This window comes from Scyliorhinus canicula, chromosome 2 (genome assembly GCF_902713615.1).
Source record: "Scyliorhinus canicula chromosome 2, sScyCan1.1, whole genome shotgun sequence".
Lineage (NCBI taxonomy): Eukaryota > Metazoa > Chordata > Chondrichthyes > Carcharhiniformes > Scyliorhinidae > Scyliorhinus > Scyliorhinus canicula.
Window position 1 is genome coordinate 131,554,724 of NC_052147.1, and position 13,634 is coordinate 131,568,357.

The 13,634-nt window shown below is 48.6% G+C and overlaps 1 protein-coding gene across 1 annotated transcript in view; it reads right to left on the reverse strand.

Moving 5' to 3' along the window:
- Positions 1 to 13,634, reverse strand: part of LOC119958402 (protein FAM117B-like) — a 238,812-nt gene that overhangs the window by 45,450 nt on the left and 179,728 nt on the right. The window contains 1 exon segment of the mRNA XM_038786919.1: positions 9,420 to 9,572. Coding sequence (XP_038642847.1) covers positions 9,420 to 9,572 — 153 coding nt within the window.

Genomic DNA, 13,634 nt, shown 5'->3' on the forward strand with positions numbered 1-13,634 from the left:
TGGTGTATATGGACTTCCAAAAGGCAAATGATGAAGTGCCTCATATTAGCTTGTCTGCAAAGTGAAGGCTCATTGAACAAAAGGAAAGACGGTGGCAAGTATGGCTGACAAGTGTGTAGTGGTAAAATGTTACTTTTTGGACTGCACGAAGGTACATGGGGACACAGGTAATATGATGGAGTAGGCGGACACAAGGCCAAATAGAATTTAATGTAAAATAGTAGTACATTTTGAAAAGAATTAGGACAGGCAATATAAACTAATAGGTGCAGTTCTAAAGGAGGTGCAGGAACAGAGAGACCTGGAGGTATATGTGCATAAAATCTTTGTAAGTATTTTTTTCTTATATAAATTTAATGTACCCAATTATTATTTTTAAAATTAAGGGACAATTTAGCGTGGCTAATCCACCTACCCTGCATATCTTTGGGTTGTGAGGGCGAGACCCAAGGGGAATCTGCAAACTCCACGCAGACAGTGGCCCGAAGCTGGGATCGAAACGGGCCCTCGGTACCGTGAAGCAGCAGTGCTAACCACTGTGCCACCATGCCATCTACAATCTTTGTAAGTGGGAGGGCAGGCTGAGAACATGGTTAAAGAGGTTGATGGGATCCTGGACTTTATAAACTGAAACATAGAATATAAATGCAAGGTTAGATGAACCTATATAAAACAACAGTCGAGCCTCATCTGGAGGAGTGTGCCCAATTCTAGACACCACACTTTAGGAAGAATGTGAAGGTTTTAGAGAGGAGATGAATGAGGAGATGTACCTGGGAGGGTAACGAGCTGGTGGTATATCAGGACCTGGGTGCAGAACTGGCCAAGAGGAGAGCGGGTTTCAACCGAGTAAAGTTTGCCCTCTTTAAGAAGGTAAAGTTCAGGATGTTGTACCGGCCCGCCTCTGGGTGACCCACAATGGTCGCAAGTATTACTTTGATACGTCGAAGGAGGCGATGAGTTTTTTTTTAAAAAGAGACAATGGACTGGCAGGAGAAGGACGATATTGAACTTTGGAGGAGGTGTGAGGGGATGTTGGTTCTCTCTGCCCCCCTTGCTGTAAATTATTATTTTTTTTAAAAACTGTTATCGTTGTTACTTTCTTGTTTTGGGGGTGGGGGGCCGGAGGAGAACCTTTTTTTTGTACTCCGAGGAGTTGCTGGGTGAGTGCACCTTTTTCTTCTCTCTCAGTGTGTTATTCTCCTTTTTTTTCTTTTTTATTGTTATCGTTGTTTGCACCATGGAAGTGTGTGGGGGGGCGGGGGGAGAAAGAGACTCAGGTAGGATGTAGGCGCCATGGGTGGGGGCTGCCAGTCTAGCTGGATAGGCTAGTTCACAGGAACGCAGTGGGGGATGAGCAGATGATTAGTGTGTTAGTTGGGGTTGTGATTGTTGTTTTGTTTGTGGGGGTGGGGGGGGGGAAGAGACACACGATGACTGCTGACAGGAGTGGGGGTGTTGAAAGTACAATTCGCGGGGGGGGTCGATGAAGGTGGACATCCAAGAGCGGGCCTGGAGGATTGCGTGACGCGGACTGGCCCAAGAGGGGCTATGGTTGATCGGCAAGAGGGGTGGGGGGACGGGGTGTCCCTCTGATCACATGGAATGTGGAATGGGAGAGCACTGAATGGGCTGGTCAAGGAAGTCCCGTGTGTTTGTGCATTTGATGAGCTGAAAGGCTGATGTGGCATTCTTGAAGGAAACACACCCAAATATTGGGGATCAGAACAGGCTAAGGAAAGGGTGGGTAGGTCAGGTCTTCCACTCAGGGTTACATATGAAGATGCGGGGGTGGTGGTCCTAATAAATAAGCTGGTAGCGTTTGAGGTGGGGAATATAGTAGCAGACTCAGGGGGAAGACTTGTAATAGTGAATGGAAAATTGGAGGGGATGCTCGTGGTCCTGGTGAACGTTTAGGCCCCATTTTGGGACGACGTTGAATTCATAAGGCGGGTGCTGGGGAAGATCCCAGACCTGGACTTGCACCGGCTGATAATGGTATGGGGATATTAAGGGGTCGGTTATTGAATCGAAATTGGATCGGTCGAGGCCGAGATTGGGAGGGTATCAGCAAGGGAATTGAGAAGATTTATGGAGCACATGGGAGTGGACGCGTGGAGGTTTGGTCGGCAGAGGGCGAAGGAATTTTTGTTCTTCTCCCATGTACATAGGATGTACTCCCGAAGCGACTACTTTGTGGTGGATAGGACTTTGTTGGCTGGGGTGGTCGGCTCGGTGTACTCACCGATTCTGGTCTCGGACCATGCGCCACATTGGGTAAATTTGCAGGTAGATCGGGGGAGGGGCAGAGCCCGCAGTGGAGGTTAGAAGTGGGATTATTGGGGCAGAACGGTGGCGCAGTGGTTAGCATTGCTGTCTACGGTGCTGAGGACCCAGGTTCGAATCCCGGCCCCGAGTCACTGTCCGTGTGGAGTTTGCACATTCTCCCCGTGTCTGCGTGGATTTCACCCCCACAAGCCAAAGATGTGCAGGTTAGGTGGATTGGCCACGCTAAATTGCCCCTTAATTAGAAAAAAATAATTGTTATTAAAAAAAAGAAGTGGGATTATTCGTAGATGGGGAGGTTTGTGAACGGATGAGGACGACTATTCGGGGGTATGTGGAGTTGAAGGACACTGGTGAGGTCTCGGACGACACACTACGTGAAGCGCTGAAAGCAGTGGTCAGGAGGGAGTTTATATCGATAAAGGAGCATAGGGACAAGCCGGGGCGGACTGAGACGGCGAGGTTGGTGGACAAGATCATGCAGGTTGATAGGTGGTATTCGGAGGCCTCGGAGGCTGGGCTGTTGAAAGAGCGGCAGAAACTTCAGATGGAGTTTGGACTGCTGTCTATGTGTAAGGCGGTGGGGCAGCTGAGGAAGGCGGGGGGAGGGGGGGGGGGGGGGGGCAGTCTATGAATATGGGGAAAAGACGAGTCGGATGTTGGCACACCAATTGAGGAAGCAGGAGGTGGCGAGGGAGATTGGATAGGTGAAGGATAGGAGGGGTAATATGGTCTTCAACCTGCTGTGAGTGAATGAGGTATTTGAGGATGTTTACAAGAGGCTATATGATTTGGATCCCATGGCTGGGCTGGAGGGAATGACGCATTTTTCAGACGGGTTGGAGTTCACAAGGTGGAGGACGACCTGGTGGAGGGGCCGACAGCGCCCATTGGATTGGTGGAGGTGATGGATGCGATGCAGGCGGGGAAGGCCCCAGGCCCAGATGGCTTCCTGGTGGAATTTTATAAAAAGTTCTTAGGGGACCTGGGTCCCTGCTGGTAAAAACATTAAATGAGGAGAAGGAGGATCTCCCACCACATTGCTGCTGGCCTCGATTTCCTTAATTTTAAAGAAGGATAAGGGCCAGGTGCAGTGTGGGTCGTACCGTCCAATTTCATTGCTGAATGTGGATGCCAAGTTGCTGGCTAGGATCTTGGCTCACGGATTGAGGACTTTGCATCCGGGAGATAGGGGAAGACCAGATGGGGTTTGTAAAGGGGAGACATCTGTCGGCCAATATTAGCCGTTTATTAAAGTATATATGGATTTTAGTAAGGCGTTCGATAAGGTTCCCCATGGTCGGCTCATGAAGAAAGTAAGGAGGTGTGGGATAGAGGGAAATTTGGCCAGTTGGATAAGTAACTGGCTATCACATAGAAGACAGGGTGGTGGTGGATGGAAAAATTTCAGACTGGAGACCAGTTACCAGCGGTGTACCACAGGGATCAGTGCTGGGTCCTCTGCTATTTGTGATTTTTATCAATGACTTGGAGGAGGGGGCTGAAGGGTGGGCCAGTAAATTTGCTGATGACACCAAGATTGGTGGAGTAGTGGATGAGGAGAAGGGCTGTTGTCGGCTGCAAAGAGACATTGACAGGATGCAGAGCTGGGCCGAAAAATGGCAGATGGAGTTTAACCCTGATACGTGCGAGGTGATTCATTTTGGTAGGAAACATTTGAATGCGGATTACAGGGTCAACGGCAGGGTTCTGAGGAATGTGGAGGAACAGAGAGATCTTGGGGTTCATGTCCACAGATCTCTGAAGGTTGCCACTCAAGTGTATAGAGCCGTGAAGAAGGCCTATAGTGTGTCAGCGTTTATTAACAGGGGGCTTGAGTTTAAGAACCGTGGGGTTATGCTGCATGACCCGAGTGAGACCACACTTGGAACGTTGTGCGCTGTTCTGGTCACCTCACTTAAGGAAGGATGTGGAAGCATTGGAAAGGGTGCAAAGGAGATTTACCAGGATGCTGCCTGGTTTGGAGGGTAGGTCTTATGAGGAACGGTTGAGGGAGCTAGGGCTTTTCTCTTTGGAGCGGAGGAGGATGAGAGGCGACTTAATAGAGGTTTATAAGATGATAAGGGGGATAGATAGAGTGGACGTTCAGAGACTATTTCCTCGGGTGGATGTAACTGTTACAGGGGGGCATAACTATAAGATTCAGGGTGGGAGATATAGGAAGGATGTCCGAGGTAGGTCTTTACTCAGAGTGGTTAGGGTGTGGAATGGACTGCCTGCTGTGATAGTGTAGTCGGACACTTTAGGAACTTTCAAGCTGTTATTGGATAGGCACATGGAGCACACCAGAATGACAGGGAGTTGGATAGCTTGATCTTGGTTTCGGACAAAGGTCAGCACAACATCGAGGGCCGAAGGGCCTGTTCTGTGCTGTACTGTTCTATAATGATGCCCTGGAAGGACGAAATGTGGAGGTAACAGTCGTTACGGACGAGGAGAAGGCCTATGACCGGCTGGAATGGGATTACTTGTGGGAGGTGCTGGGGCGGTTTGGGTTTGGGCAGGAGTTTGTGGGTTGGCTCCAGTTGTTGTACTGGGCGCTGGCAGCAAGTTTGCAGACAAACTGGGTGAGTTTGGGATATTTTAGGTTGCATCGTGGGACGAGGCAGGGATGCCCATGCTCTCTGCTGCTGTTTGTCTTGGCGATAGAGCCATTGACAATGGTACTTGGAGCGGCAAGGGTTTGGCAGGGGATAGTGCGCGGGGGCAGCAGCAGCCGATTTATTGCTCTATATATCAAACCCACTGGAAGGTATTGGGGGGGGATCATGGGCATATCGGAGGAATTCGGCCAGTTCTCTAGGTACAAATTAATCATGGGGAAGAGTGAGGTCGTCCTGATCCTGGCGAGAAGAGGCTAGGTGAGCTGCCGCTCAAGGTAGTGGGAGTGAGTTTCAGATATCTGGGTACCCAGGTAGTGTGGGGATGGGAGTAGCTACATAAATTGAATTCAGCACGAAGGTGGGTCAAATGAAGGGGGATTTTAAGAGGTGGGATGTGCTCCCACTGTAGTTGGCGGGGCAGGTGCAATTTGTGACGGTGACCGTTCTCTCGAGATTTTTATTTGTGTTCCATAACTTTCCGATTTTTATTCCAAAGGCTTTTGTTAGGGCGGTTAATGCACTGATTTTGGGGTTTGTGTGAGCAGGTAAAGCTCAACGGGTGAAGATGATGCTGCCAGAGCAGGGACGTGGGAGTGGTGGGCTGGCCCTGCCAAATTTCATGAATTATTACTGGGCAACAAATAAAGCCATGGTGAGGAAGTGGGTAATGGGGGAGGGGTCGGTATGGGAGTGGATGGAGGCAGCCTCATGTAAGGACTCGAGGGGACCTCGGTTTGGGCACCGATCTGCAGGAATCATAGGTTCACTCCAGGTGGGCGAGACACGGGTTTCCAGGGGGTGGCGGCGGGCGGGGATTGAGTGGTTTAGGGACCTATTTGTTGGGGGCAGTTTTTCGAGCTTGTAGGGACTGGGAGAGGAATATGAGGTGCCCAGCAGGAATGGGTCCGGTACTTGCAGGTAAGGGACTATGTGAGGAAGCAGGTGCCGTCCTTTCCCGACCTGCTGCCCCCCCGGGGTTGCAGGACAAGGTGGCGTAAGAAACAGGGGTGGGTGAGGGCAGAGTGTCGGAGATTTACAAAGAATTAATGGACTGGGAGGACACCCCGATAGGAGAAGTCAAGCGCAAGTGGGAGGAAGAACTGGGGAGGGAGTTGGAGGTTGGGCCGTGGGGGGAGGCTTTGAGGAGAGTGAACGCATCCTCTTTGTGTGCTAGGCTTAGACTTATTCAATTCAAGGTAGTCCACAGGGCACATATGAGGGTGGCCAGAATGAGCAGGTGTGGGCAGTGCACGGGTGGGCGCACAAACCATGTCCACATGTTCATGGCCTGTCCAAAGCTGGAGAGATCATGGCGGGGCTTTGCTGACATTATGTCTGAGGTGTTGAGGGTGGAGGTGGTCCCAGGTCCAGAAGTGGCGATCTTTGAAGTGTTGGAAGGCCCGGGAGTCCAGGGGGTGAGAGTGTGCTAGCCTTTGTCTCCCTGGTAGCCCAGAGACAGATCTTGTTGGAATGGATGGACTCGGGGCCGTTGAAACTGGGGGTGTGGGTGAGCGACCTCGTGGAATTTCTCAGGTTGGAACAGAACAATTTCGCCTTGACGGGGACTGTGGTAGGGTTTGCCCGGAGATGCTTAGAGAATAGTTAAGATGTCAGAAGTGGGGGTGGTGGGCTGTTTTTAAAAAAAGGTCAGGAAGGTTGAGGATAGCAGCAGGGAGGGTGGAGTGTTAGATATTTATTTGTTACTTGAATTCCTGTTGCTCTCTTTTTGGTTGTGGTTGATGTGTATATACAAATGCCTCAATAAAAACATATTTTAAAAAAATTAATAAAAATATTTTCTGAAACACACTATTAAAACCGATAGATATATTCCAAAACTGACATTACAAAGAGGCCAGGGAACAATTTGATGTGTTGTGATTTAAAGTCATGACCGTTGACTTGCTGATCAAGAACCATAAAAGTATTTGTGTCCCTATATTACTTTCAAGAAGTAGTAGTTCAGCATAATCAAAAAATTGTTTTGATACACATCGGTGGAATCAAAGTCACTCTCAATGGCAACACAAATTTGCCACAGCCAGATGTGCTGATGAACCAAGTAATTCAGCATGTCTCTATGGGGCCTGAAACATTTGAGTGATTTCCTGACTAGTATGGACTTCCTCTGCCAATTGTACATTAGTTAAAAACAAGTCACAAAACATGACAAATATTTCTCACTGTAGTCAATGCGGAATTCACTTCATGGTTCAACTGTTCCACAGTACTTGGACTGTGATGGTTCTGCAACAGAATGGAAGTGTCAAAATATGAAGGGTGGGCCAGGAGAAAGAAGATCATAAGTAGGGGAAAGAAAATCCCTTCTTTCCTGATCAGCAGGAATCTCCCAAAGCAAGTATTGTGCTCAATTTGGCAGGCAGAACAGAGACCAAACACAAAATGGAAATTGAAATCTTTTCAATGAGCTCAACTTTGACAGCTTAATGTCAATGATGCCTACTGAAAGAATCTTACAGGAAACCAAGGGCGACTAAGATCTAAAATTGGGAAGTGCACAGAGAGGTGACCAGCAGGAGGCGATGAAGCAATTCTTAGGATTTGCAATGGAACAGCATAGGAGGTTAAAGAGGGAAGGGAGGCAGCACAGTGGCGCAATGGTTAGCATTGCTGTCTCATGGCACCAAGGTCCCAGGTTCAATCCCGGCTCTGGGTTACTCTCCATGTGCTGTTTGCACATTCTCCCTGCATTTGCGTGGGTTTCACCCCCACAACTCAAAGATGTGCAGGGTAGGTGGATTGGCCACACTAAATTGCCCCTCGATTGGAGACAATGTATTGGACACTCAAAATTTTTTTAAAAAGAGGGATGGGAATCACAGACAGATGGAATAGTTAGGGAAAAATAAAGTGTCACAAGAGATGAAAGGTGAGTTTAAATAATTTTTTTTTAATTAAAAAATTAATTTAGAATACCCAATTACTACTCTTTTCCAATTAAGGGACAATTTTGCATGGCCAATTCACCTAACCTGCACATCTTTGGGTTGTGGGGAGACAGGAGCAGAGTCTGGTGTAAAAGGATTCTGAGAAGGAATTAAAAATAATTGGGGGTGGTGTGTCAGTGGAGATTAATGAATGATAAGACACAGCACTTAACAAGGGATAGGCCATTCTGAACAAACGTTTTTAAAAATAAGATGACATTCAAGTCATAAAAGCCGAAGGCCTTTAATGAGCACCAGGGACCCAGGTTCATAGAATCATAGAATTTACAGTGCAGAAAGAGGACATTCGGCCCATCAAGTCTGCACCGGCTCTTGGAAAGAGCGCTCCACCTAAGCCCACACCTCCACCCTATCCCCGTAACCCCACCTAACCCAAGGGCAATTTAGCCTGGCCAATCCACCTAACCTGCACAATTTTTGGACTGTGGGAGGGAACTGGAGCACCCGGAGGAGACCCACGCAGACACGGGGAGAATGTGCAGACTCCGCACAGACAGTGACCCAAGCCAGGAATCGAACCTGGGACCCTGGAGCTGTGAAGCAACTGTGATAACCACTGTGCTGCCGTGCTGATCTTGGGTGATTGTCAGTGTGGAGTTGGCACATTCTCCCCATGTCTGCATGGATTTCCTCCCACAGTCCAAAGCTAAGCGGGTTAGGTGGATTGGCCATAATAAATTGCCCCAACGTGGCTAAAGGTTAGGTGGAATTACGGGGATAGGGCTAGGGATTGGGCCGAGGTGGGGTGCTCTTTCAAAGAGTCGGTGCAGACATGACGGGCCAAATGTCCCCCTTCTGCACTGTAGGGATTTTATGATCAAGGGTGACCATTGAAAATATGTCGCCTTAGGTGATTAGAGGTCACTGCTGGAATATATATGTAAGACACTGAATCAACTCTAATTCCTGTACCAGCATCAATTCTAAGCCTTTGAGCTGTCTGAAAGGATGCAACTTAAAACAGACATACACAATACTAAAATAGATATCCCAAACTGATTTTTACTGTAACTTTGTCCATAAACTGTACAATGACAATCTTTGGGGGTTTGGGGCTGCTACCAATGTATCTGAAAACTAGATAACTAAAATCAGATTTTTGATCCCCATGTTTTGTGTATGCTTCAACAGGGTCTGCTCATGTTTGGCACATGGGTGACCTTATCCCAGCCCACTTTTGCTTTTGCAGAAAATAGGGGCAGCCCTAACAAGTCAGATCATTTTGGTGAAATTTTGCAGCGCCACAGTTCTCAGTAACAGAGTACTAAGCTTGAAATTTGTTCAATATCTCAGTACTGATCTTGTCTGCAATATTTATAAAAGCAAATCTACCCAGGCAGAAAACATCTCTCATACACCACCACAATTATTCAGTTTAGATACTTACCAAGCCCTGTGCTTTCCTGAATAATTTTTGATCAATGTTGTTGCTTTAACTGCACAACACGTATATTTAAACAAGCTAAATATCAATGCATTTAGTCTGAATTATTTTAGCAGCTTGTCACCAGATGGCGCTCTAGATGAAAAAAACACTTACAATCATCATCTGCTCTTCTTTGTCCCCACTCTCCTTGATAATAATTCGCTCAATCTCCTGGTTAAGACCCTCAACACTGTTGCGGAATCTGGAAACCGTTGACTTTGAAATAGGAATTGCCACTGGAATCAAAACAGTCTTTGGAATGGATGCCTAGAACACAATTTCGAAACAGCACATCATTACCAAGGAAAGTACAAAGCTGCAAATGAATGCAAGTCACTTAAAAAATATGTACGATTAACTTTAAAAACAGAATGCAAAAGATGCAACATCTTATTTATTAATGATCTGATTGTCAATCTTTTTAAAAAAACATTTAGAATACCCAATTCTTTTTACCAATGAAGAGGCAATTTAGCTTGGCCAATCCACCTATCCTACACATCTTTTTGGGTCATGGGGGTGAGGTCCACACAGACATGGGCCTCATCCCCACAAACTCCACATGGACAGTGATCTTGGGCAGGGATCGGACCTGGGGCGAAATTCTCCGACCCCACGCAGGGTCGGAGAATCGCCCGGGGCCGCCGAAAATCCCGCCCCCGCCATGGCAGAAATTCTCCGCCACCCGGGAATTGGCGGGGGCGGGAATCGCGCCATGTCGAGCGGTGAGACCCCTGCGGCGATTCTCCGGCCCACGATGGGCCGAAGTCCCGCCGCTGGGAGGCCTCTCCCGCCACCAAGGTTTGAACCACCGCTGGTGGCGGCGGGATCGGCGGAGCGAGCGAGCCCCCGGGGGGTGCCCCCACGGTGGCCAGGTGGCCACGGTGATCGGGGCGCACCAATCGGTGGGCGGGCCAGTGCCGTGGGGGCACTCTTTCTCTTCCGCCGCCACCACAGCCTCCGCCATGGCGGAGGCAGAAGAGAATCCCCCAGCGCGCATGCGTTGGTGGTGACGTCAGCAGCAGCTGCCGCTGACGTCACCACCGGTGCATGCGTGAACTGGCGAATGCCTTTCGGCCAGCACCGGCGGCGGGCCTGAAAGGCCGCTGGTGCCGGTTTTCGCGCCAGTCGACGTGGTGCCAACCGCTCCGGCGCGGGCCTAGCCCCCAAAGGTGCGGAGAATTCCGCACCTTTGGGGCGGCCCAACGCCGGAGTGGTAGGCGCTACTCCACTACGCCGGGACCCCCCGCCCTGCCGGGTAGGGGAGAATCCCGCCCATGGTCCTCGGCGCTGTGATGCAGCAGTGCTAACCATTGCGCCACCATGCTGCCCTCTAATTGTCAATCTGACAAGCTTCAAATCTCACACCAATGAAGATTTGACTATGAGGACATCAATAACAATTTTGGACACTTTTGTAGAAAGCATGCAACCATTGATGTTATTATACTATCGTGTTTCCACCAAGACCAAGTCACTTCCAAGGATTATTGCTACCTGGAGAACAACTCGAGAGTTAGAACAAAGAAAAGTACAGCACAGCAACAGGCCCTCGAAGCCTGTGCCGACCATGTTGCTCGTCTAAACTAAAATCTTCTACACTTCCTGGGTCCGTATCCCTCTATTCCTATCCTTTTCATGTATTTGTCAAGATGCCCCTTAAATGTCACTATCGTCCCTGCTTCCACCACCTCCTCCGGCAGCGTTTTCCAGGCACCCACTACCCTCTGTGTAAAAAAAAAAAACTTGCCTTGTAAATCTCCTCTAAACCATGCCCCTGGCACCGTAAACCTATGCCCCCTAGTAATTGACTCCTCTACCCTGGGGAAAAGCCTCCGACTATCCACTCTGTCTATGCCCCTCATAATTTTGTAGACCTCTATCAGGTCGCCCCTCAACCTCCGTCGTTCCAGTGAGAACAAATCGCGTTTATTCAACCGCTCCACATAGCTAATGACCTCCATACCAGGCAACATCCTGGTAAATCTCTTCTGCACCCTCTCTGAAGCCTCCACATCCTTCTGGTAGTGTAGCGACCAGAACTGAACACTATACTCCAAGTGTGGTCTAACTAAAGTTCTATACAGCTGGAACATGACTTGCCAATTCGTATACTCAATGCCCCGGCCAATGAAGGCAAGCATGCCGTATGCCTTCTTGACTACCTTCTCCACCTGTGTTTCCCCTTTCAGTGACCTGTGGACCTGTACACCTAGGTCTCTCTGACTGTCAATACTCTTGAGGGTTCTATCATTCACTGTATAATCCCTACCTGCATTAGACCTTCCAAACGTTGGCTTAGTGACCGTATCCTATCAGGCCACCGCTGTCCTGACTGATCTTTACTACTCCCCTAAGTGCAAAAATTTCAAAATCTTAGTCCATTAATTCCTCATATCTCCCAACCTCATACAATATATATCCCATAGTTCACCGTCCTGTGCATCTCTCCTTGCAGTGTTATCAGTCTAAGCCTGCATCTTAAACTATGTGCATAAGCCATTGAAGGTAGCAAGACAGGTTGAGAGAGAAATTAATAAAACAGTGTCCCTGGGCTTTATTAATTGGGGCAGAGTACAAAAGTAAGGAGGTTGTGTTGAATTTAATTAAGTCACTAGTTCGGCTTCAGCTGGGTCACTGTGTCCAGTTCTGGGTGTGGCACTTTAGCAAGGATGTGAGAAACCGAGTTCAGAAAAGATCAACGAGAATAGCTCCAGGGCTGAGGCACCTCAGTCATGAAGATTGGGGAAGTAGTGACTATTTTCCTTGAAGAGAAGGCTGAGACGGGCAGCACGGTGTCGCAGTGGATTAGCCCTGTTGCCTCACGGCGCCGAGGTCCCAGGTTCAATCCCAGCTCTGGGTCACTGTCCGTGTGCAGTTTGCACATTCTCCCCGTGTTTGCGTGGGTTTCGTCCCCACAACCCAAAAGATGTGCAGGGTAGGTGGATTGGCCATGCTAAATTGCCCCTTAATTGGAAAAAATTCCAACTAGCAGTAGTTAGTAATAAAGATGGAATCAAAAAGGAAAAATCTCCTTGACCTCACTCTCACCAATCTATCTGTCTCATGTGTACCTGTCGCAGATGTATCTGCCCATGGCATTATTGGTAGGAGTGACTGCCACACCGTCCTTACAGAAACAAAATCTAGTCTTCACATGGAGTGTACAATCCATCCTGTTGTGGAGCACCATCACTATGTTGAATTCCCCAGCCATCAAGTTGCTCCATCATCTCACCTCCCCTTCATCATAAGGTACGACATGGGCATTTACACTGATGATTGCATGATATTTAGTAGTATTCACGACTTCTCAGATGCTAAAACAATCCATGACCATATTCGGCAAGTCCTGAACAACATTCAGCCAGAGGTAAGTAACATCTGCACCACACAAGTGCCAGGCAAAGACCATCTTTTTTTTTTTTTTTAATATTTTTATGAAGGTATTTGAAAATTTTCTAAAAATAACAGTAACAATGACATCAACATGGTATAATAAACATTTCCCCCCCCACCCTAATCTTCATACACCCCAACCATAAAACAACAATCCGGCCCTCCCTCCCCGGAATATTGCATCTGCTGACATTTTAATTTTCCCCAAAAAAGTCGATGAACGGCTGCCACCTCCGGGTGAACCCGACCATTGACCCTCTTAAGGCGAACTTTATCTTCGAGACTGAAAAACCCAGCCATGTCACTAACCCAGGTCTCTACACTCGGGGGCTTAGAGTCCCTCCACATTAACAAGATCTGTATCTGGACTACCAGGGAGGCAAAGGCCAAAGCATCAGCCTCATTCGCCCCCTGAACTCCCGGCTCTTCTGACACTCCAAAGATCGTTACCTCTGGACTCGGCACCACCCGTGTTTTTAGTACCGTGGACATTGCCTTAGCGAAACCCTGCCAAACTCTCTAAGCTTTGGGCATGCCCAAAACATGTGGACATGATTTGCTGGGCTTCCCGCACACCTATCCTCTACCCTGAAAAACTTACTCATCCGGGCCGCTGTCTTGTGTGCCCGGTGGACTACCTTAAATTGTATCAGGCTAAGCCTGGCACATGATGAGGTATTAACCCTGCTTAGGGCATCCCGCCATAGACCCGTCTCTATCTCTCCTCCGAGCTCATCCTCCCACTTGCCCTTGAGCTCCTCCACCGGGATTGGCTCCACCTCCGAAAGCTCCTGGTAAATATCTGAAACCTTCCCCTCTCCCATCCAGGTATTGGAGACTACTCTATCCTGTATCTCCCCTGGCGGCAGCAGCGGAAAGGCCGGCACCTGTTTTCTCAGGAAGTCTCGCACCTGCAAATACCTAAACCCG